Source organism: Aquila chrysaetos, chromosome 9 (assembly GCF_900496995.4).
Source record: "Aquila chrysaetos chrysaetos chromosome 9, bAquChr1.4, whole genome shotgun sequence".
Taxonomy (NCBI): Eukaryota; Metazoa; Chordata; class Aves; order Accipitriformes; family Accipitridae; genus Aquila; species Aquila chrysaetos.
Genome location: NC_044012.1, coordinates 24,541,539 through 24,564,587, shown reverse-complemented (window position 1 = coordinate 24,564,587; position 23,049 = coordinate 24,541,539). Strand labels below are relative to the sequence as shown.

General features: G+C 51.6%; 2 protein-coding genes across 4 annotated transcripts; both read right to left on the bottom strand.

Moving 5' to 3' along the window:
* Positions 1–155: 155 nt before the first annotated feature.
* LOC115345544 (methanethiol oxidase-like) lies at positions 156–8,252 on the bottom strand. 3 transcript variants are annotated; one of them, XM_030024528.1, is made up of 13 exons: positions 8,237–8,252; positions 8,049–8,123; positions 6,558–6,611; positions 4,493–4,605; positions 3,967–4,152; positions 3,214–3,334; positions 2,812–2,994; positions 2,057–2,235; positions 1,365–1,443; positions 1,118–1,239; positions 924–1,016; positions 612–730; positions 156–459 (listed from the first exon to the last, which is right to left on the bottom strand). In XM_030024528.1, exons 2-13 carry the CDS (start codon positions 8,113–8,115, stop codon positions 297–299), a joined length of 1,479 nt encoding a protein of 492 aa, XP_029880388.1. In that variant the 5' UTR covers positions 8,116–8,123; positions 8,237–8,252; the 3' UTR covers positions 156–296. The 3 variants fall into 3 exon arrangements, with proteins under 3 accessions (XP_029880388.1, XP_029880389.1, XP_029880390.1); XM_030024529.2 differs by lacking the exons at positions 8,049–8,123; positions 8,237–8,252 and adding an exon at positions 7,275–8,011; XM_030024530.2 differs by lacking the exons at positions 8,049–8,123; positions 8,237–8,252 and adding an exon at positions 6,845–7,256.
* A 2,332-nt stretch (positions 8,253–10,584) lies between these two features.
* Positions 10,585–18,447, bottom strand: LOC115345547 (methanethiol oxidase-like). The gene is made up of 12 exons (XM_030024534.2): positions 17,057–18,447; positions 16,318–16,371; positions 15,892–16,004; positions 14,831–15,016; positions 14,188–14,308; positions 13,915–14,097; positions 13,411–13,589; positions 12,903–12,981; positions 12,484–12,605; positions 12,291–12,383; positions 11,923–12,041; positions 10,585–11,428 (listed from the first exon to the last, which is right to left on the bottom strand). Exons 1-12 carry the CDS (start codon positions 17,058–17,060, stop codon positions 11,266–11,268), a joined length of 1,416 nt encoding a protein of 471 aa, XP_029880394.1. The 5' UTR covers positions 17,061–18,447; the 3' UTR covers positions 10,585–11,265.
* Positions 18,448–23,049: the final 4,602 nt, after the last annotated feature.

Below are 23,049 nucleotides of genomic sequence, written 5' to 3'. Positions count from 1 at the left end.
AACGCTGTTGGCGCTGAGCCTGGCGGCACAAGGGGCGCGTTAGGAAAATCCAGCCTGTTAAGGAGAGGTTCACGGTGTCGCGTCCTTGGTTTGTTTTTTGGCTCCTGAAAACAGTTTAAAAACAAGATTTGAGGTGAGGAGAGCTGCTCCTGCAGAGGACGACAACATCTTGGTTTTATTTAAGCAAGGGCAGGATGCACGGGTCACCAGCAGTTTGCTGAGTGTGTGAAACTCCCGAAGCCCTTGTGCACTGGGATTTTGGGGTGCGGAGAGTCTTCGGGGGCAGCAGGAGGTGGCTAAACCCAAATATCAGAGGTGCAGTCCCCGCCGGGGTAGCGGATCTCGTGTGCCAGGCAGGGCCCGTCAGGCTCCTTCCCAAAATCCACCAGGAAGCTCTCGTTGACTGTCAGGCCGCCCTGCTCCGTGTCCACGTCCAGCTGCAGCATGACGGAGCCGTCCCTGCAGAGGGGCGAGAGCAGGGAGGCTGGGGTGTGGGGGGACCTGCTCCTGCCTCCAAGGAGCTGCCGAAATTCGGTCCCCGAGCTGCGGGGTCTGCGCCTCCCGCCTGATGAGCTCGTACGATCATCCTCATTTTATCAAAGTTTTCTTACTTGATGAGGTTGGGGTAGAACTGCCTGTCCCAGGCGCTGTAGAGGGACGTGGTGACATACAGCCTCTTCCCGTCCAAGCTGAGCTGGATCATCTGGGGTCCTCCCGGCACCCTCTTCCCCTGGGAGCAGGCAGAGGAGCGGACATGCTGCCAGAGGGTGCCAGACCGGGACACGCCTCTGCCTCCCCAAGACCAGCGGTGCAGGCTGCCACGTCCATCCCATGGGATGCGGTGGAGCAGAACTGCAAGGACCCGCTCCCTGGCCTTGCCACCGCTGCCCAGGCTGGGATTTTGGGGAGATGGCTGGGCTCACCTTGATGAAAAATGGGTCTGGCTGGCTCTGCAGCTCTTCGTCCCTGCACACAGTCACGGGTCCTCCCTTGGTGATGCTGCCACCCAGAAAGACCTGCAGGAGACCAAAGGTTTGGGTGGCCAAGACAGTAAGGAGGGGCTGATTCCAGCTGTCCCCAAGAGATGGATGTGACCAGGAGCCTGCTGCTGCCTCACCTGCCCCACCAGCTTGGGCTTGCGGGTATTGGAGATGTCGTACTGGCGGATGTCTCCGTGCAGCCAGTTGCTGAAGTACAGGAACCTGTCGTCCAGTGAGATGAGGATGTCGGTGATGAAGCCTTGGGGAGGGTATGACAGAGCTGCACAAACAGGCAGCAGCACCGGCAGCAGCACCGGCAGCAGCACCGGCAGTGCCTGGGGAAGCCAGGGAGCACCTTGGCACCCAGCCAGGGGACACACTGACCTGGCATGTCTGGGAGAAGCCATCCCTCCACCTTCTTGCTGGGGACTTGGATCACCTTCTCGGCTGCCCAGTCTCCTTGCTGCAGGAGGTGCGGGACAGAGCACGGCCCCGGGGGGGTCAGCGTGCATGGTGGAGGCAGGATAAGACCTGGTGCTGGGGTGGATGCTGCATGTGTGCGTCCACCACCTCTAGGGCTGTAGCTCAGCTACTTTGCCAGCCATCTCTGGCTCTGCAGAGCCATGGGGAAGATGGGCTCTGGGACCTGAGGAAGGGCTTTGGGGGCCAAAAACTTGTCTAATTTTCCAGCTAGATTAGCTGGTTTGGTGAAAGATGTTCTCTCTCCTCACCCAGTTCGTCATTATGCACAACAACAGACACCAAGAAGAGTATTGCTTGGGCTGTTGTAAATCCACAACAAAGGTATAAATAAATCTCCTTTAAATTAAATCATTTCAGCCTAAACTGCTGCCAGTCAGAACAAGTCCTCTGGTGAGATTACCCCAAGCCAGCTCATGTTCTGGGTGCATGGAGGCAGCTGCACAGCACGGGAGGTGGTGTGTGCATCAGCAAGGACCGGCGTTGGGCTGGGAGGACGGTGGGGGGTGCGGGAAGCGGGATGCTGCGCATAGTCCTGTGGCTTGGTCAACCAAGGGGCAGCACCCCTTTTCCACTAACCCTGGGGGAGCACGTACCTCGGTCTTGTAGAAGCGGTGGATGGCGCTGCTGATGGTGCAGCCGACGTAGCCCTCAGCGGCGTCAGGGTTGTGGAGGAAGCGTATCTCCAGGGGGGCCGCATCCTCGCCCACGTCGATGGCCTGGACGTAGGTGTGAGTGGTCCAGTCCCACACGTTGAGGCGGCGTCCGTAGCACCCTGGGAGGGGAGGGCAGAGGCAGGGTCAGAGGGGATGCACAAGGTCTCAAGCAGATGTGCTATGGGTTCGGTGAGTCCTCAGCCCTTTTAGCTCCCCAGGGGCAACCCCATGGTCTCTGCACCAGCACACACCAGTTGCTTTGGACCTTGGCAAAAGCCATGGGAAGATGCCCAGCATCCAACGGTGACTATCTCGCTAGGATGGGGGTAGGAAGGGCAGTGTGACCTTTGGGGAGGAGCTGGGCTGAGCTGGGGCTTCATCTTTCATCCCTACGGCTGAAATCCAACCCCACGTACCGCTCAACAGTGGCATTTATGTACTGCCTTGGGTTGAACTTCTGGTGCTTGCATCTTAAGTGTGTTTCCAGTAAATGGGCTGGGCTTGTCTTTTCTAAATCCACGGGATCTCTAGGAACTGGTGTGAAATTCATTTTGCAAGCAAACTGTCTTGGACAGTTTTATCTATGCCCAGTAGATGCCAGCTCTCACTGGCAAGAGAAGAGAGTTGAAATTTGGCCTTTTTGCAGTCCTCCTCAGCATCTCCCTCCTGGAGTATTTAAACAACTGTTTTCTCACCTTTCTTCAGATCATTTGGATCAAACCCATATCCCAGGCATTTTGGGATTCCCCATTCAGTGCTGATCAGGACGTTATGGCGTGGCTGGTACCAGAAATCATAACCCATCGGGGGGATCTTGTCCCCTTTCTCCCAGTTCCCCTTGATCTCAAAGGTCTCTCCATCCAGCAGAATAAAGCCACCTGGTGCAAAACCAGAAATACATTGGTAGTGAGGAAATCATCCACATTAACAGTTTACATGTTATAAAACAAGCAGCAACAGACAAATCGACCCACTGCAGATGAGGCTGCTGAATGAGCTGAGAGACCTAGGTGAAGCCTCCAGGACAGCTCTGAATGTGGGGACTGTTCCTCCTGACCTGGCACCCTCTCCCTGGGAGACTGGGGGGACTGGGGTACCTTTCCCGCTGCCAGCCGGGTCTCCCAGGGTGCTGATCATGATTTCACCGCTGCCCAGGCAGTGGGAGGTGTGGGGGTAGCCCAGGCTGCACTTCCAGAAGACGTCCTCCGAGTTGACAACCTGCCGGGAGTTCACAGGCACCGTCACATCCTCCGTGCCGGGCTATCCCAGGTGAGAAGCGTGTTCACTGCTGCACTGAATGCAGGTTCGCAAGCCTGGTGTTACTCTGTGGTGCAGCCGGGCAGCTCCTGCCTGACCTCAAGATGGGACTTGCCATGCAGCCAGAGGGGCTGAGCGCGTGAGCTGGGGCAGAGCGTGCACAGTCCTGCATCCCCAGGCATGCCGGTACATGGGGTGGCTGCTGCATTCACCCCAAGAAGCTGGCTACTGGCCACCAGCGAGGCCCTCGCACACCCAGGCTTGGGGCAAACTGCATGCAGATGCCTGGGGCTTCTTTGGAGAGACACGCCACAGGCGAGACATGGAATGTAAACCTGACAGGCAGTGCTGTGCCTGGCACCTGGTGTGCCCTGGTTCCCTCCTGCATGGAGCTAGAAGGAGAACTCGGTATTTGCACATCAGCAGGAGAACCACCACCTTCCACAGCCTTCCTGTACTGTCATCCAGGCATTGGGGTCCTGCAAAGCTCTTACATGTACCCTAAAGCCTCTTTGCCAAGCTGTCACCACAGCCAGAAGCCACAATCCCAGTCCTTTAGCCTTCAATGTGTACTGGCACCACCTCCCAGGTACCTTGAAAAGCCTGGGAGCTCGCAGGTCAGTTCCCACGTCCACCACGTAGATGCGGGAGGAGATGAAGCTGGGGAGGATCAGGCGGTTCCGCTTCTTGGTGGCATCCCCGAAGCAGCTGCTGCAGGCGTTCCACCCCGAGTGGTGCAGCTCGTCCCCCAGGTTGGGCATGGGCAAGCGGTGGATCACCTGCAAAGTCCCAGCCCTGCTTACACCGGTCTTTCCTCTGCCAAGTGCAGGATCACAGGCAGACCAGGGAACTCAGTGCATCGCAGACCCTGTCACAGGGTCAGGATGCCTCAGGCAAGTCTCACCCTGCAGAGGGGAGCAATGGTGCACAGGGGATCCTAAGGGTGGGGTGTGAAGTGGATTTTACATGCATTTCATATGCACAGGAAGGCTCAGAGTCTTGGGGAGAACTGAACAGGTGTCAGCCTTCGGTACTGAGCCAGCAGCTTTGTGGAGCATGAAGGACAAGCACTGAGCTGTTTCCCAGGCCAGTTTAGTACTGAGATAAAGCATTTGGTACCTGGCAATAGTCTGAAGATTTGGGGTTGACATCCACAGTGGCCAGAAAGTCAGGTTTCTTCCTCCCAGTGTTTCTGTAGATGCAGGGCACATACACAATCTCCTCCCGGGGACCTTTCAAGACAGAAATGTTGCATGAACATCAGCAGAAACCACCTTTGACAGAATAAAAACCTTGCAGGAGTCTCTGGTCAGCCTAGATCTCCCTCCCAGGGAGCTGGTGTGTTCCCCATAGGTATGGGGCAGTGGATCTCCATCTTTCTGCGGTACCAGAGGCGCTAGGCTGGTGTCTGTTTGCAGGGGGTGCCCTGTGGGGGTTTGGGCTTATTCAGATCCCTTGCCCTGGGGAGGGATCTCCGGACCTCAGAGTCCCTAAGGAAGTCCACGGCTTTGGGACTGTAAGGACATGCCAGCCCTTCCCCAATCCTATCAGTCACACAAGTCAAAGCGCATTGGGTCTTGTTGCCGTCACATCTACACAGGAGAAGCCTTAAAACCACATGAGAAGTGCTTGCCAGACTGAAGTCAAAGGCAGAAAGCCCCCCCAACCTCCTGTGCAGTCCCATAGTCCCACTAAGCAGCGAAAATCTACCGTGACACAGTGGTGCAAGAGCTCTCTGCCTGCAGGGCATCCCGCTGGGAAAAGAAGGGCTCTGCCCCAGGGATGTCCTTGCTGCGACAGGTCTGCCATGCTCCCTGCTCCATGCACTGCTCCCCATAGCAAGTGTGATCAGCTTTGCTGGGAAATGGCTTTGCTCCTGGACCTAAGCACCACCCAGCCCTCAAGCAAGGGCATTCAGACCCCACAGAGTCTGCTTATTACTGCGGAGGTGGTACTTGCTCTCAGTTGTGTCAGGATAAAGTACTGCCAAAGTGAGGGCTAGTGGGGAAGAACTGGTTTAGGAAATGCTGAGGAAGAGAGAGCAGTGGGAAACAGAGAGAGAGGTGATTTGGGACCTTTGGATTTGATCCAAAACAGGTATTAGCTGGCTTTGCAACATGGTGCCTTTATAAACCTTTATACAGTGGTGCCTGTGTCAGTCTTGGGTTTGAGAGCAGCTGCCAAACGCTGAGGGATCCTGTCCCTGCAGCTGCAGTGGCACCACAAGTCAGGGTATGGGACACAGCCACAGAGCTCATATACCTCCCAAGGTATCCAAAGGACACCAAGGAGCTTCTCACCACCTGCTCGGGAGCCCAACCTGCCAGATTTCTGCATGGAAGAGCTTTTTGGGTGCCAAAGTTACTCAGCACCACTGAAGCCACCAGATAGTTCCCAAGGGAACTTGCCAGAGTAGCAGAGTCAATAGGTTTTGTGTTATTTGCTAATAATTTAAATCACTGTCCAGCCCTGCCAACACACGGGGATGTTTTAAAGACTCATTGTTGTTTTCTTGGTTCAGGGACAGGAATGACAGATCATGAGCAAGCTCCAGAGCACTCTAAGGTTTCAGGGTTGTGTTTGCTAAACCCTACAGAAGAGGATTAAGGGAGGGATAGCTGGAGATGATGCATTCATCAGTCTCTTCACATCAGAGCACCAGTGTTTCGGCAATGCGGCAAGAAGGATTCTCAGGCAAAGTGTCCAGACATGTAAGGAAGCAGCCCGTGAGGCTGTTTTTTATAGAATGAGGTTTTGTCATGTGATCCCAGCCATCAGGAGCAGAGTGCAATCAAAAATCAGGATGGTCCCCTCTCCCTCCCCAGGTTTAGCTCCAGTAGTGGTGTCGTGGGGCTATAGCAATACAATTGCCTCTGAGACACTTAAAAATCCCATTTGGTTTTGCACAAGGAAGACACAGGTGACTTTGCTGCAAGCTATGACCCATCCCAAGCCATCATGAAACCTAAAAAGGTTTGTTCTGGCACCAAGCTGTCATTATGCAATTGATGTTTGGCCTCAGGACAGGCCAGAAGCGAAACCATCGCTTCCCTAACGCTTGCTGGGAGCATCCTCTGAGAATGGAGTTAATTGATAACGCCCTTTTGAAAGCATTGCTTTAATCTTCACCTAAATCACAGACAGCGCAGGGCTCTTCCCTGCCTGCCCTGGATTTCAGACTTGCCTTTCATTGCATCCAGAGGCGAGGCGAAGCCAGGACCACACGCTCCACACTTTTCTGCATTGAGAAGAACAGAAACAAACAGAAATTAGATGACAGTGACTTTTTTTAATCCCCTTTTTACAAAGGAACCACTCACTGGAGTGGCTGTGCATGCTCCCACTCTATGGCAATGTCTGAGGTGAACCAGGATGCCCACATGCATCCAAATGAACCCAGAAAGGTTTGGGGCTCTGGGCAGCCAAACAGGCCAGTGATATATTTCTAGTGCAGAAAGGTACAAGGCTCACAGCTGTGTCTCTCCGCTTTGCCTCCCGGCATGTCCCTGTGGTGGAGAGGAAGGGTTGCTCAACATGTGTAGGGGCAATGCCAGGCTTGCATGGCCTCAAGGAGATGCTGAAAGCTCTGTGGTCCTTCTGCAAGGAGGAGGAGGATGGGAGGCAGCAGTGAAGAAAGGCAGAATGGCCGGGCTGCTGCACCAGGGGCAGAGGGAGGGGAGAGGATTCTCCTGGGAGCTGAGTGGGGAGAAAGCATCCCCTTGCTGCGGGGTGAGGAGGGGGATAAGCCGAGCCCTAGGCTCTGCTCTGCGGCTCCTCCTGACCCTCTTTGGGATGGCTTCACTTTGCTGTGCCTTGGTTTGGGGACATTAATGCAAAGCTTTTGCACAGAAAGCCTGTTTCCACCCAAGACGTTCAGTGCTCGAGGCGTCAGCCTCCTCACCAGCCCCTAGCATCATCCTGGGAGTGCTCATCACACTGCTGTGGGTCTCCGGGGCACTTTGAAACCTGCCAGCTTCATTCTCCAAAAGACTTTAAAACTGCTGAGAAAATTGTCCTTAATGCAGTTGAACAAAAGCTTGTTAGGAAACAACCACCACCACCAAAAGGACCCCTTCTCCCCATTTACGACAGCAAGCCTGAGGAGAGGGAGGAAAACCCCCACCTAAATTGTATGACTTGGCTTTGCTGCATCAGCTTCTTATTTGTTTTTATTCTCATTTATCACTCGTGTCCCTGCTCCTCCAGGGAAACGCTCCTACCTGAAGAACTGAGAAACCACCCCTTCAGCTTGCTTCTCCCTACTCCTTATATTACTCCTGGAAAAATAGCCCCATCAAAGCCAGACTTTGCACTGCGGACTCCCTGCCATGGTATACCTGACTATAGCAAGCACAGTCTGTACAAGTTGCAGTTGAATAAATGAGAGAATAGTTAGAAGGCTTTTAATCATCAGTCTACCTAAACATTTCCTGGCACTTTTAGTAGCTCGAGAAAAGAAACCCTTTCCTGGCCAGAGAAAACACCACATTCATCCCCACGTTTCTTTTTACTTTATGCTTTCTGGGTGTCAGAGTAACAAACCCACAAGACCCAGCTCCAAACAAGTTTAGGAGGACTCTGGAGCAAAGTCCACAGCCAGAAGGCACCAAGCCACCAACAGACCCAAGCCTTCTCCTCTTGAGAGCAAGCTGCAGTCAACGGAGAGATGTCTTACCTGTGCTGGAGGTTGGGTTGGATCTCACCTGCTGATGAGCAGCGGAAGGAGACGATCCCGCCTGCATTCTGCCTGCTAGGAGCAAGTCAAGAGAGAAGATGCAACTCTGCGGGGGTTCAAATATATAGGGAGCAGGACAGGGAGAAGGAGGGTTTGGAAAAAGGATGCCAAGGGGAGGATCCACACACCTTGGGATGTGGGAGGTACCAGGGCAGCCTTTAGCGTCTTACAGCAGTGGAAACGTGCAGGGAAGCTGTTTCAGTGCTACCAGAACCTCCTCCCCTCCCACAGCGGTAGGGGACAGGGCTGTTTCTGTACTGCATAGTGCACACATTCCTGCAGACTGGAAAAACAAGGGCTTTTAGCCATGAAGGGAAAGCAGGCTGCTCCTTTGCTCTGATTTCCTGCTAGAAGCAGTGTCTTGAATTTCCCTATGGGGTTGAGAGGGTGCCCCTGATGAAGAACGGGCAAGCACTGCATTCCCAACCACAGAAATAATTTTATGAGGTTGCAGATGTTAATCACAACTGAAAATGAAAAGTGAGGACTGGGTTTCTTTTAATTGCAGGATGAGTGTTTACTGTGGGATGTTAATTTGCTGGCTGGGAGGAGGGCAGAAGCAATGTAACAGTTTTCCCCATGACACATCTGACTTAGTCACAGTGCCTGCTACTGCTTCTGGCTGCAAAGTTGGGCGTCAGCCGCCTTGGCTTATAAGGGCTGTGCAGTGGATGCTCAGCCTTCACAGGCACATCTTTGCTGGCAGGTTGCTGCCTTGTCCTCTCCAGTGTTCACCCCAGATGTAGACTCTGAAACCAGCAAGCTCAAACAGTCAATCACTCTGCCATCAGAGGCTCTCAGCCCATTGCACCTGAAGATTGCCAGCAAAAAGACGGATGGCCTTGGCTGACTCTCTCCCACATTCACCTGCTTGGGCTCATCTGTTTGTATTTGATGCTCAACACGGTCTATGGAGCACACTGCAGATCCACAATGCGGTGGTCAGCATGTCCCCCTGTGTCCCACCTTGCCTCTGACCAAGGAAAGCTTCTCCAGGAGGCCTCAGGGCTTAAATCCAAAGGACAAGGCATGTCTAAGCAGCACCCCAGCTTCATCTGGACCTCACATGCACCTTCCAGTCATCCTACACGGAAGTGTCTCTGCTGCAGTTCAGCAAGATTGCCGTAATGGGGTTACTTCCCTTAGGTAAGACAGGTGATGCCAGCAGTGCCTGTCCTCATGGACAGCTCTTGGAAGCTGGGAAGGACTTGGCGGGTGCTGGCACCAGGGAGAAGCCTATCTTCCAAATAACCACGAGAGGGAACAGACGAAGCATCCAACTTCAGCCACCCCAATTCACCATCTCCCCAGGTAAGGCACATTCAGCCACTGCAGATGCACCGCGTTCCACATTCCTCGGGGTAACTCATGCACAAGCGTGAGGAAAGGCCCACGCTACCTGAAACACTGAAATCAGGACCCAAGGACCTGGGAACAGGCCTTGGAGGGGACGAAGGAATTCGCTCATACCAGCAGAAACATGTCCGCATCCATCCAGCTTGGGCATAGCATGGCCTGATGGTGGAACAAGTTGCTGGGTCACCTCTGCACCGTTGCCTGTTGGTCTTCACGGTCCAGCTGCAGCTCAAAGCCCAGGCTGAGTCCTCGCCTTGCTGTGCGACCACCTGCAAGTCAGAGAGGGTGGCCAGTCGATAGTGTGAGGGACAGCAGACTCTCTGACCAACCCCATAAAGATGGCCATTCGGTAAGGGAGTTCTTCCCTGCGTTAAGGTGGATGGTGCCTGGCCCCACCCCAAGGAGGGGTTTCCAGGGTGGATTCGGCACAGCTACCTCCAGCCACCTGGACCACACGCTGGCATAGGGATGTCTGCTGGCCAGAGTCTCCCTCCAGCCAAGGGAGAGGAGGAGGCACCTCTACTGAGATAGAGGCTTTGCAGGGTCTGAAGGCAGGTGAGATAAGGCTCATTCCAAAGCCACCTCAACAGCAGGGACATCCCCCAAGAAGGCCTTCCAACAAGGCAGCTCTGGAGGATCAGAACGGCGTGTCACCCTCAAGCAGCACCCCAGGGATGCCTCTCACCTCCTGAAACTCAAGACCTCGTCTAATGTCGTCCTCTCTAGCCAGTGAGAAAAGGACCCCCAAGGGGGCAATTTCTCCCAGACCTCTTGGACACTTCATTGAAGCTATGGAACTGTTCTCCAGAAGGGAGTGTTTTTCTCCTGGGACCATTAAGGGGGCACAAGAGAGCTGTAGCAATGTGTTTGTCCATGGGAAGTGTGAAGAAAGAAAGCAAAGATCTTTTCTTCCAAGGTAAATAGGGAAAAAGCTAAAATTTGTAAGGATTCACATTAGATCCACATTTTTGCAACCTTTGGGTTTCAGGAAGACTAACAGGCACTCCTGACCAGACAGTGTTTCTGTCATAGGGATTTCTAAAACCCTGACCTAATCATTAACCACTGCTGAAAACAATATAGAAAGGCTTCAATGAAATAAGACACATGAAGATCCAGCTGATGCAAAGAACAATTTTATTCTTGTTTAAAGCAGAACACAAGAGCAAACCAGTGTCATGAAACAGGCACCTCTTTTTGAAATAAAGCACTTCATACTCCTTCAGCTATAATGCATACTGATCCAAGCACGTGAGAAGCGAGCCAAGAGGGCTCTTGTGCCAGGGGAAGACTATCCAGGAATGTCCTGGCTGAAGAACAGTAACTCAGACAAACTGGGCACTTCACTTTCTTTTGCCTTAGTTTTCAAGGGTGAACAAGCTCTGAAGCATAACTGAGAGTCCAACACCTTGCTACCGGCCCCGGTACTAGACAGCGATTGCTAACAGCCTGGGGACATCAAGGCAGGTGTCCGACAGGCCTGTAGCAATGAGGCAAGGCACGGTGGGTATGCAGATGTCTGCCGAAAGGCACTGTGCGCACTGCACGTGTCTGTATCTGAGCAATCGCCCTGGGCTCTGCTCTGTGAATCATGCCCAGGGATTGCTTTGCACTGAAAACATGCCTGTGTCGTTGTTCACCGGCCTGAACCAAACTCTCGCAACAAGGCAGAGCTTCCATAGCTTATGTTAGCAGAAATCTAGACTCCAGCAATGCATGCGGACCCCCAGACCCAATTACCCTATGCTCTTAATGGCTGCACTACAGAAGGGAGAGAAGAAGGGAGTCTTTCACATGGCGCCTAGGCCAAGATATCGGTGGTGGAATCCCCACAAGGGAAGTGGATGTCATGGGCAAGGCAAGGCCCATTGGGTTCCTTTCCAAAATCCACCAGGAAGTTCTTGTTCACGGTCAGGCCTCCTTTCTCAGTGTCCACATCAATCTGCAGCATGACAGAGCCTTCCCTGTGAGGGGACGAGAGCACAGCTATTACAGACAAGCAAACCATGGTCCTGTTCAAGAGATCCTGCCCTTCACCCTCCTGTTCCGTATCTGCTAGGCATGATGTGACAGGCAGGCTGGAGCTTGCCTTGGTGTTGGAGATCATCGTCTGCTTTGCTAAATCAAAACATCTCTGGTGGATACACTGGGAGATGCTGTAGCAGAGACGTGGCCTGGCTCCCAGAGATCCGTAGATGGATTCACTCCACCTTTCAGACTGAAACACTTAGGCTCTCCCAAGCCAATCCCTGGCACTGCAGCTTGCCCAGCCAGAGATGTTTGTGAGTCAACTCACAATGTGAAATTCAACATGAGGAAGCTGCGGGGATGGTGTTAGAAAGAGCTGTCCCCTTGCAATCACAAACGCGTCCTTGTAGGCCCCCTGATGAGGCACCTTTCCTGTTTCTAACAGAGAGGCCATGCAAAAGAGGCCCCTTGTCTCCCAAATGTTTCTTACTTGACCAAGTTCGGGTAGAACTGCTTGTCCCATGTGCTGTATAAGGAGTTGGTGACGTACAGCCTCTTGCCATCCACGCTGAGCTGCATTTTACCAGGGCCGCCGTACACTCTCTTGCACTGAAGGCACAACAGACAGCAGTGATGTTACTGGCTTCTTTCTTTGAGCAGTCAAGCACAAGCAGGAGCAGGGGAGCAGAGCAGAGCAGAGTGGCTGCCTCCCCTCCCAACACAGACAAGCTACCAGATGCTGCAGACACGGGGGCACCTCCGTGGTGGAGACCTACCCCAGAAACCCTGGGCAGAGAATTAGCAGAGCAGAGCCAAAGTCCAAAGGACACCAGAGGGCAAACAGGCCACGGAACTCACCTTGATCACCAAGGGCTCCGGCTGGCACTTCAGCTCTTCGTCTCTACACACAGCCACGGGTCCACCTCTGAGGATACTGCCTCCCACAAACACCTGTAAGCGAGGCAGTGGGAGACATGTTGCCTTGTCATCTAACCACCACCAGATCCTGCCGAGGAACCCAACAGTGCAAGCCTTTCTGCTCCTGCCTTACCTGTCCCACCAGCCTGGGCTTGCAGGTTTTGGAGAGCTCGTACTGGCGGATGTCTCCATGCAGCCAGTTGCTGAGATAGAGGTACTTGTCATCCATTGAGATGATGAGGTCCACTGTGAATGCTAGGGCACAGAAACAAAAAGCTCCAGAGAAGACAGCAGCAACAGAAAGCATGCCTTGCATCGAACCCCAGCTCGCATCTCTCCCTGCCATTCTGTACATCTCACAGGCTCAAGTGCACAGGCTCCAGCTGGGGCAGCAGTGTCTTCTTGGGGGTGTGCACAGCCCCTCAGCCCCTCCAACGAGCCTTCTGCCGTGTTTACGCAGCAAGGCTTTGCCGGTCAGTGAGTGGGCTTTGCCAGGCTGTGCAAAACAATGCCCCGGAAGAAAAAGGAAACACCACCTCAGGGCACACGAACCTGGCATCTTGGGCATAATCCATCCCGTCACGTCCTTGGCCGGTATCCGAATCACCTCCTCCACTGCCCAGTTGTCTCTCTGCACAAGAAACACAGGCACCGCACCATGAGCGTTCCTGGCTGGTCAGGCAAGATGTGCACTCCCCTGCACTCACACACTTGCACAGCTAGGCAAAGTTGCCTGAGGAAGGCTACCGCTGCACCCAGCTACTATGAGCAGACACAATTAGGACAGCATCGTCTGATACCAACAGCAAGGCTGGTCTTCATCGCTCAAATTAATCCCCCAGATGTTCATCCTAGATGGTCATGATGGGCTTCCTTTACACTCAGTGGAAGAACAGACTCCTCTCGTTCTAGCACACACATCCAAAGCAGGGTCTGGATAGTGCCCTCTCCGCACGCCTCCTTCTTTCTCTCTGCTACCCCAAATTTCTTCTGTGTGCTTCTCAATCCCTCTGTAGCTCACCACGGCCGGGTCTCCCCTGGCTGCTGGCACAATACTTGCCTCGCACTTGTAGAAGCGGTAGACGATGCCACTCAGGGCACAGCTGACATATCCCTCGGCAGCATCGGGGTTGTGGAGGAATTTAACGCTCAGGGGCAGAGAGTCCTCCCCCAGGTCAAAGCACTGGGTGAGGCTGCGGCAGGACAAGTTCCACACGTTCAGGCGGCGCCCAAAGACCCCTGAGGAAAAGGAAAACCACATCAGAAGAGGGAGGGCTACCCTAATCCCTCCCCAAAATGCTCACAGGCAGGGACAGCCATGGCAGCGACGAGCCAGAATCAGCAGAGAAACTGCGGTGATTTAGGGAGCAGTGGGAGAAGACAGGAACCAGCCTGCCTTAAGGACAGATGCTGCACGTCCTGTAGCCGTGTCTGTAAAATGGGCCATTGGGGAAGAAATCTGCCTGTGTCCTCTCACCAGCTCTGGCCCTTTCTTTGACGGCATCGACACCCTCCCACCACCTCGGTGAGTTCTGGCTCAGCACTTGCACCCATATTCCCTCACCTTTCTTGAAGTCATCGGGACTGAATCCATATCCCACACATTTTGGGACTACTCCGGCAGAGCTGACCAGAACGTTGTGGCGTGGCTTGTAACAGAAGTCATATCCACTCGGCGGGCTGTCACACTCATTCTCCCAGTTCCCCTTCAGCTCAAAGGTCTCTCCATCCAGCACAATAAATCCACCTGTGATACAAAAAGGGGATGGACGAAATATCACATACTCCACTTCCAAACCAATCAGTTTGTTCATGGAGTTATTAAAGGGCAAAGTACCTTTCGCATTGCCAGATGGATCTCCTGTGTTGGCAATCAGAATATCGCCATTAGGCAGGCTGCGAGGTATATTGAGGTATCCCTTGTTGCACTTCCAGAAGACATCCACTGGCTCAATCATCTGAAAAAAGTTGACGCACACACACTTCAGCCTCTGACTGCTCAGCTCATTTCACACTCCCTGGCAGAGCCTTTGGCCATCAGAGACTTCTGAAAATCTCTGACGCTTGCCGGAGCTTTCTTTCCCAGAACTCACACTTGCTAGGGCCTGCTCCTCCTTCGAGAGGAGCACAGAAGCCTCTGAGCTCCCCTCTGCACAGACAACAAGAGTGCAGCAACACCTAACTCATAACAGCTTGTCTGTCCGCCTCACTATTTGGGAGGGGGGCAGGTGTGGTGTGTTGCGTGACTTCCCGTTATTAGACTCTCTCTGTGCAACAGGCACACAGAACGGAACGCAATGATGATCGGAGCCTTCCTTGGTCTGAAAAGGAGAGAGCCGAGAGGGAAAAGTGACCCAGCTCTCTAAAATCAGGGTGGAAGAGAAGATGAGGAGAGAACCCTTCTTCCCTCTACATTATTCAAGAAGCACTAGTTCCCAACTCCTTCCCAGAAGCTTGTCTTTGAATCACCTCAGGCATACCTTACACAGCTTGGGAGCCCGGCACTGTGAACCCACATCCACCACGTAAATGCGGGAAGAAATCAAACAGGGAAGAATCAGCTTGTTCCTTTTCGTTGTGGTATCGTCAAAGCAGGGGCAGCCAGCGCTCCACCCCGAGGAATGCAGCTCATCTTTGAGGTTGGGCATGGGCAGGCGGTGAATCACCTAGGCACTCAAGGTAGAGTTAGGGTTCGCACAGGGAGGCACGGAGAAATGGGGACCCTAATGCAACCAGCAACATAGAGATGATAACACCAGTGCCCGCACCAAAGGAGATCTCCGGAAATGTTAAATGTGACTGATCAGTTCAAAGATGCACAGTAGATGTAGATAATGTGTCTTTGCAACCTTTGGAGACAGGTAAACTCCAACTTCCCATTTAGGATGACAGCAGACAGGTTGGTACAGTGCATAACAGAACATCGCCAACATTGCAGCACAGTAGAAAATTGCTGAACTCTGCAAAAGTGCTGGATACCCTAAACCACCTGGGTCACTGGAGACCATTTTCCATGCTGAGCAGCCACTGACAGGGTGATTCAGAGCATTTGCTCAAAAACTCACTAGCAGCACCAAGATTCTCTGGGAGTGAGTTGGGAAGTGAGTCAGAGCCAACTTGTCCCCGGGACACAGAGACAGAGGTGATTCAACTAGAGCGAGGCATACACAAGACAGTGGAAAGAGACCAGGAAGGTGAGATTCCTAGCAGACAACATCCCTATCTCACGCATAATACCGGTGGAGAAGCAAGAAGTAGACCTGTCATGACAAAACTCACAAGGGGTTTCCCAGATGGGTCTTGGCAGGTTATGAACAGGCAGCAAGGGAAAAAAGTCAGTTCAGGGTGGATGAGACAGAAAGATGCAGGAAGACAAGAAGGTGTAAGGCATAAACAGACAGCTGGCATGACAGAGTGGCTATCAAGCAATCTGATTTTCCCCAGCAAAAAAGAGTAGATGTCCTGAATCTGGAGGCACTATAAAGCACAGAGCCAGCAGCTAGTCACCAGCCCAATAAAAACACAGTCAAGACACAGGTACCTGGCAATAATATGGAGATCTGGGGTTGAGATCGATGGTGGCCAGGAAGTCAGGTTGGTCGATGCATGTTTCCCTGTAGGTACAGGTCACGTAGGCAACCTCCTCTCTGGGAGCTGGGTATATAGAAAGCTTCCTTTAAAACACACCATGAGCCAGCCAGAAAGGAAAAGAAAAGCTTCAACAGACTCTCAGATAGGACTGAACTTATTTTTCTGGATGCTACAACCTTCCTCCTTGGTCACTGTTAACTGTCCAACCCTGCTTCCATTACGGACCCAGAGGTAAGAGGACAAAAGTGGATCTCCATATAGTTACAGCCTTCTCCCTTTGGAGAGGCTATAACACACACAGTTAATGGTGGTCTCCACTAACACGGAGCTCTTTCCCAAACACCACCCACTCCAAAACATGCTCAAGAGGACTTGCCTTTCACAACATCCGGGCAGGTGGGGTACTCGTAGCACTGAACTCTGCATCTGTCTGATTCGAGAAGAAGAGAAGAATAAAATGAGAAACGTCTACGTCCTAAAAGGTGCCTATTCAGAAGACTCTGTCCTACCCGATGGACCTTCTCCCACCCCCGCTGTCAATGGGGACCTCTGTGACCAGCATCTAGTCTTGTTATGGCACTGACAAATCACAGATGCAGGAGAGGAATCCTCTCTCAAGTGCCACCTGGCGTATCATGGATCAAACCACTGCTCAGTTCCCTTCTGCATCCTCTGAGCACCTCACTGATCGCTTCTCCAACAGCAGTGAAGGAGAGAGAGCTTACACAGAGAACCACGTCAGTATTGAAGGTCTAGCCTGGAAAATAAGTCTGGTTTCTTGTCTCCCTGACGATTCCGCAGCAGAAGGGGAGGCTCCCCTCAGCACGGATGCTACAGCCACATGCAAGTAGCTTTTCAAGGCAAAAAGAAGCCCCTGGAAGCAGAACGGTAGCGAGGCAATAGAAACCTCTGGCACCAGTCAGACAACACGCCAAGCTTCAGTCCCACTCTTCTCCTTCCTGCAGTGCTGCAGAGGAACAAACCTACCAGTCCACAAATGGGTTTCAAGGTGGGATGTCTGCAGCCTCCAGGCAGTGGCTGGAGCCAGATCCAGGATGCGGCTACAAGGCTTGGAGCTGCTGTGGGCTGCGGGGAGGCTGCAGAGTATCTCTTACCCATGCTGAAGGCCTTCTGGTTCACTCTCCTCAAGAGCAGAGGTGCTGGAACTGGAGGTGCAGCTTGCTCCCTGCCTCGCTGGAGTGGGCTGTGTTGTGCCAAGGCTGCTCCGAGGGGGCCTTATATACAAGGCAAAGGGGTGGGGGGGAGAAAGCAAGCTGCCAAGGGAGGAGCCATCACTCCTAAGCGTTTGGGAGGTGCCAGACCAGCGCTGCAGCTTGTTTCCGCCTTGCTAACCACCAATCTAGAGGAAAAATCTGCTGGTCCATGCAGGTCTTTTCCTTAAACACAACCTCCCGTATCTGATCCTGGGGCTCTGGTGATTTCCAATGACTTCTTCAGGCTCTGGAGGCCTCCATGTCCCAGCCGAGAAACAAGCTAATTAAAGCCATCCCCCATACCCAGGCTCCTGCCATACAAATGTGCAGTGGCTGCAAATTCCACATGAGGGATGAGAAGTCCAGCTAGATAATCGGCCCCACCAGCAGCCTCCTGGAAATTACAAGGTTTCAACATACGGAGGCCACCAAAGGCACCTCTGAAACCTGGACCCTGACAGAAGGCACGTCTCTGTCTGAGGGCTGAGCTGAAGGCATCATGGGCTCCCTGGGGTCAACTCAGAAAGCCAGGCCCAGAGGTGCCTCTACCCACAAAGACGACTTTGGGAGCTCCTAAGGACTGCAAACTGGGATACAGCACTCAGAGGAGGGAGGGGGCTCCAACAGTACTGACATCAGAAGAGACTTGAGGAGCTGCTGATGGCTCCCAAACAGCTAGAAAACACATCAGGCTAGGAATGGGTGCCTCAGGAAAAGCAAACTGTGCCCTTGTTGATCTTGTTGATGCAGCACCTACAAGGTCAAGACATGCCTGCTGCCTCTCAGGTTTGCATCTCCATGTGGGGAAGTCAGCCCACCTATGGAAAATAGGAACCTTTAGGATTCGGGGCAACTCGGCACCGTGAAACAGTGCCTGAGCAGTAGCTACTTACTCTCCCCACCAGTCCACTCACTGAACACCCAAAGCCCCATAGCAGCCACTAACGCTGCAAAGTGCCTGGCACCAGTGTGGTTGAATTACATACAAACTAGACTAAACTGTCACAAAACACCCATGGGAACAGCAGAGGCCTCCATTAAAGGGATTGAGGTATTGGAGAGAAGAATTTTGGAAGAAGGGTCCCCTCCTGTGATCACCAGGAGCCTGGCTGCCACCAGCTGCCAAACTAAAGCAGGAAGAAAACACCAAGTGCCATGGAACGTGAACGAGCATTGTATCTTGTGGAAGAGCTCCTCAATCAGTGGGCAAATTACACAGGATAAGTAATTGCTCCACGTAGGAATGCAGAAACATCTGACAGCGCCATTAAAGAAGCCCTCGGGAGACCTCCATCAGAAGAGAGGACAGCTTAGCCAATCTCAGTAGGGCTGTAATTAAATGGCTTCCAGAACAGCACTTTAAACACGTGACAGGCGGACATGGGAGCAGCCAAACACTTGATCTTTTCTGTAAGAGAGGAGCATCAAACTGCTGCACTGGGAGGAAGTTGTGATTTGTTTAGCAGAAATCCATCTCAGCATTTTCAGTGCAAGGGACAAAGACAGTCAGGAGAGGGATCATTACCACAGCCAGACACTTCTATGCTACCAGTCAATGTATTACTGACCAGCTGCGTCCCAGTTACATCAAGGGTCGCTATAAGGCAAGCAGAAGGTGTTAAAATAATATCGTGGATGGAAGGAGAAAGCATGCACAGTAATGGCCTAAAGCCTTATGTTATTGACTATGAAATAAGTTGACATGCTGGGCAAGAGTAACCACATGGAAAGAAATTCTATCCTCATATCAAATCAGACATGTAATGGAGACACTTCTGGATGGCTTTTCAACAGCATTAGAACAGCCCATTTAATTAAGCATGGTGTCCACCTAGGACCTAGAAGACCCGAGCAGAGGGACCTTTCTTGGATGTCAGAAAAACTAGCAAACATAAGGAGGGACTGCAAAGGACGCCAGAAGAAAGAGGCATCGAAGAGCTACACTGTACATGGGGGAGTTCAGCCGCACCAGGCCAACCTGGATTAAGGCACTGGGCTCCACACTGGACTTCAGGGCTTAAGTGTAACACCAGGTTTAATGTGTACAGGATGTCACCATCTCCAAAGGTAAGGACACTCGATGAAAGACCACTGTAAATCCACATTGGACAAAACAAAGACTGACAGGCCAATGCCGTAAGACCCAGAGTGCTGAACAGTGGCTATCTTTCCACCCTCATGGCTATATGAATGTTAAACACTTCTACTTCAGCTGTATGAAGCCAGCAGCACTCCAAAGGTGAAGGACACAGTGATGCCTCCTAGGGCTGTGCACTGCTTTCTAAGCCTAGCAGGATATTGCTAGATTTCTCCCTCTGGATTAAGAACAGTCATAGCCCTTTTACAGTAATTCTCAAAGAGTTTATTTTATAGATGTGTGCTTCTGAACAGGACTTGTGGCACTCCTTTTGCAGGAGTTTGCAAATCCCATCCTTCACCAGCAAACTCCTACTGCAGAGAGATGTGGAAGTAGCTGGTACAACCTTTTCTGTAAAATGCAGCACAGAGACTTTCAGTATTGCTTGCCTGGGACAGCTTTCAGCCTGGCTCTGCCTCTTGCAGCGCCTATAGCCTGTCAATGCTCTGCTTCATCAGACTGCAACCCACACATTTTCACAACATGCCATGCATTTTTTGGGCCACACTTGCACAAGTGGAAGCAAAGAATCTGTCTCCATCTCCGATTCTCAGAGGCAAACTCTTCTATGTCTCCTAAGGGCAGCAAGCTTGTCCTGGGCTCACAAAGAGGTGACAGTGTTGGGAACCAACCTGGCTTCCGCTCATCACGGGGCAGATTTCAAGAGCTCACACCTCAAGAATCAGAAGGAAGCCCTCAGTCCATGAGCAGCTGCAAAGCCGGAGCTAGCTAGCTGTCCTCCTCAGAGCAACTCAAAACGACCCTTCCCTCTCTTCTGCTTGACTGCACAGAGCTCACCATTGCTCTCCCATGCTGCTCTGAGCTGGGTAGAACTGCCCATCTTTCCCCAATCAAAACCAAGAGAGATCAGGCATTGTACCTCACTTGCTGCCGTCCTTATTTGCCTGGCGGGCAGGAAGCACAACCAGGCCCAAGGACATGAGAGAAGCTCCTGCTCCATCAGAGGCAATTTCAGGTGCTCAGCTGATGCCTCTTTGCATGCTTCTGCTGTCACAATGTGCATGTCTCACTGCACCATCTTCTTGCACCTGCACACCTGCTAATTAAAAAGTTCATTAGTCTCCCACTCATTAACAAAGTTTGCTGGTTATCCTATTTGGCTTTCCTTGGTGACGTCTTTGGCACCTCTCACAAAACCAAGCTGTGGGGTGTAGAGTTTTCTAATTAAAACTGATAGTAGGAAGGATAAGAGCAGGCTCAGCAACACCAACAAGCAAGCAAGTGATGGTTAGCGGAGAACACAATCAGTGTGGTCTGCTCTCGGCCCAAGAAAAGCTCCCTATGGCAGGCAGAGATGGGAAGCCATGACATGGAAAAGCAACTGTGGGCTTCACTGGACAGCCCACAGTCAGGTGGCAACTACTCCCCTCCTCCTGACCATCTCTTCCAACCCTGGTAGGGAAGAACATGCTATAATTTTGGTAATGGGCAAGACAAAGTGATACAACCTGGTGCAGACTGGCCCAGCGCACTAAATGCATTGGGAGAAGACCTTGCTTCACCAAGAAAACCACGTCTGCTCTAAACACCCAAGCAAGACCTACCCCAACTATGGGAGCACCCTCCAACCTTCCCCTCGTTCTCCAGGGAGGACGTTCTCTCGCTTCCCACCTCACCGTGCCATAAAACCCTGGAGGTGCTCCAGGATGTCTAAGTGTTGCTCATCATCTTGCATTCTTAAATCCCCCGTCCTATACTTTTGTCCTGGCCTCCATACTCTCTTTACAGCTTTCTGCCACACTCAAACAGGTCAGCAAGGCACTAAGCACCACGAGAGCAGCAGAGTTTGGAAAGGCTGTAGTCAGTGCCAGTGCCCCAGCAAAAAATGCCAGCAGAGGTACATTGTCCTAGACCTTCCCAGGCTCCACATCTCCCAGGGGTTTCACTCTGTTCCAGTCCATTCCCCTCTTCAGGAGCAGAAGGAAAACCACACCATCCAACCCTTGTGTCAAAAAAGGCACAATTTATCACCTCAAACAGCAGGGGCAAGGTTTGGAGGTTAATTTACAAGCTACTGATGTGGTATGGGAAGCTTAATAAAGTGTACTGTTAACTTCTTCAAGATGTGGCTTAGAGAGTGCTGGATTGTAGCCCCCATAGCTCTGCACATTAGTGTTTACTGCCTAATGATCCTGACCTGCAGGGAGTCTGATTATAAGCAGCTGCCAGTCGGTTTTGATGATGTTCTGAAGCAGAGCTTTGCTGACAAATTTAAATTCATGGAGTGAGCCCCCATTTCCATTTGTCATTCCCACCTGAACTGCTGTGGGGCCTGACATTTCATCTACAAGCACCAAGGAATCATTGCCAATGTGTATATGAAGGCGTCCGAACTCTCCCATCAGCAGTGAACATGAAACAGAGAGGAAAAAGGGGATGATTTTTTGAAGCTGGCAGACTGATACATGTGCTCATCAGAAACCTTCTGTTGGGTGAGGAAAAATATGACAACTAAGAAATGTGAAATTGCACTGCTGATAGAAAGGAAGGTGACAATGGGAGGTCGCCTCACTGGCACTTGTCTGTTAGGTGCAGATATAGACCAACAGAGGAATTGTTCTTTCTCAATCTGATCACTGGAGTAAGACAGCTTCTGCAGTACATACTAAACCATGGTGATTCAAGTTGTGGACAAAGTCTCTGCTGAAAAAAGTCACTTTATGTCCTTCTCTAACAACTACATTTTAGAACAGAGAAAGGAATCTGGGCTCTTCCTTGCATTGCTACACCTTGACATCAGATGTGCAGTCTCCACAAGAGAAGCCAGTATCATGAGCATGCAAACCTGGTTGAGTTCCTTCCAAAATCCACCAACCTCCTCTGAAAAAGAACAAGAAAGCTGGTATTATGGACAAAGGAACTATACCCTAATATAAGTGTCTCCCACTTTTTACTATTTTTCTGTATCTAAGATCTCCTTTTTAATGACTTGTATTTTAAGTGACTACTGATGAGTCCCAGTTCCATATTTGCCTACATAAGCATTGAGGGGTAATCCAAAACTCCTCTTCCTTGTATCTTCTTCCAAAAGCTCCAGCTCTCATCTCCTTCTCAGAGGCATGTTACCTCATGCATAGCATACACATCTTGAGAGCTCAGAAGTTTGTTCTCCTATCCACCACACAAAATCAGGAAAAAAATTAAACTCAGAAGAATCAGCTTGTTCCTTTTCCTTGGTGACACATCTACAAAACATGTGATACCTCCATTCCACCCTAAGGTGCTGACACTCGTCTTTCAGGTTGGGCATGGATAGGCAGTGGATCACACAGCCAGTCAAAGGCAGAAGTATTTCACTTGGAGAGGCAGAGAGAAAAGGGGACCTTAATGCAAACAGTCACTTAAGCCTTGTTGCACTGAGACTGCCTCTAGGGACTGAGGGAGAGTAACACTGTGCTTGCTGCTTCCGTTTGGTAGCACATCTCTGCCTGAGACATGTGGAAAGCTGAAAGCTGAAGTCCTACATTCTTTCAGGAACTGGATTACACATCCCATGCCAATGAACACCTGAACAACAACTATCTAAATAAATAAGAGAGCTGTAAATGTTCTGTTTGAAGCCAGAGATAGGACTTTTCCAGTGCCCTCAACACTGGATTCAAAGTTCACAATGCTTTGAAGCATTTTAGGCAAACAGCCTCAGGAGAGAATAAATCAGAAGATAATTTTTCTGGGTATCACTCATCTAACCTATTTGAAATGGCCAACTTGAATGACTTGGAACATACTCCCCGGA

Coding starts and splice junctions, on each gene's coding strand:
- LOC115345544 (XM_030024528.1), bottom strand. CDS start 8,115: ATGCAGGCGGGATCGTCTCCTTCCGCTGCTCATCAGCAGGTGAGATCC. Junction 4,153..4,492: donor AATCTTCAGACTATTGCCAG/GTACCAAATGCT, acceptor GGGACTTTGCAG/GTGATCCACCGCTTGCCCAT. Junction 731..923: donor CAGACCCATTTTTCATCAAG/GTGAGCCCAGCC, acceptor GCCTGCTCCCAG/GGGAAGAGGGTGCCGGGAGG.
- LOC115345547 (XM_030024534.2), bottom strand. Junction 12,982..13,410: donor ACCGCTTCTACAAGTGCGAG/GCAAGTATTGTG, acceptor TTTCTTGTGCAG/AGAGACAACTGGGCAGTGGA. Junction 12,606..12,902: donor GATTATGCCCAAGATGCCAG/GTTCGTGTGCCC, acceptor TCTGTGCCCTAG/CATTCACAGTGGACCTCATC.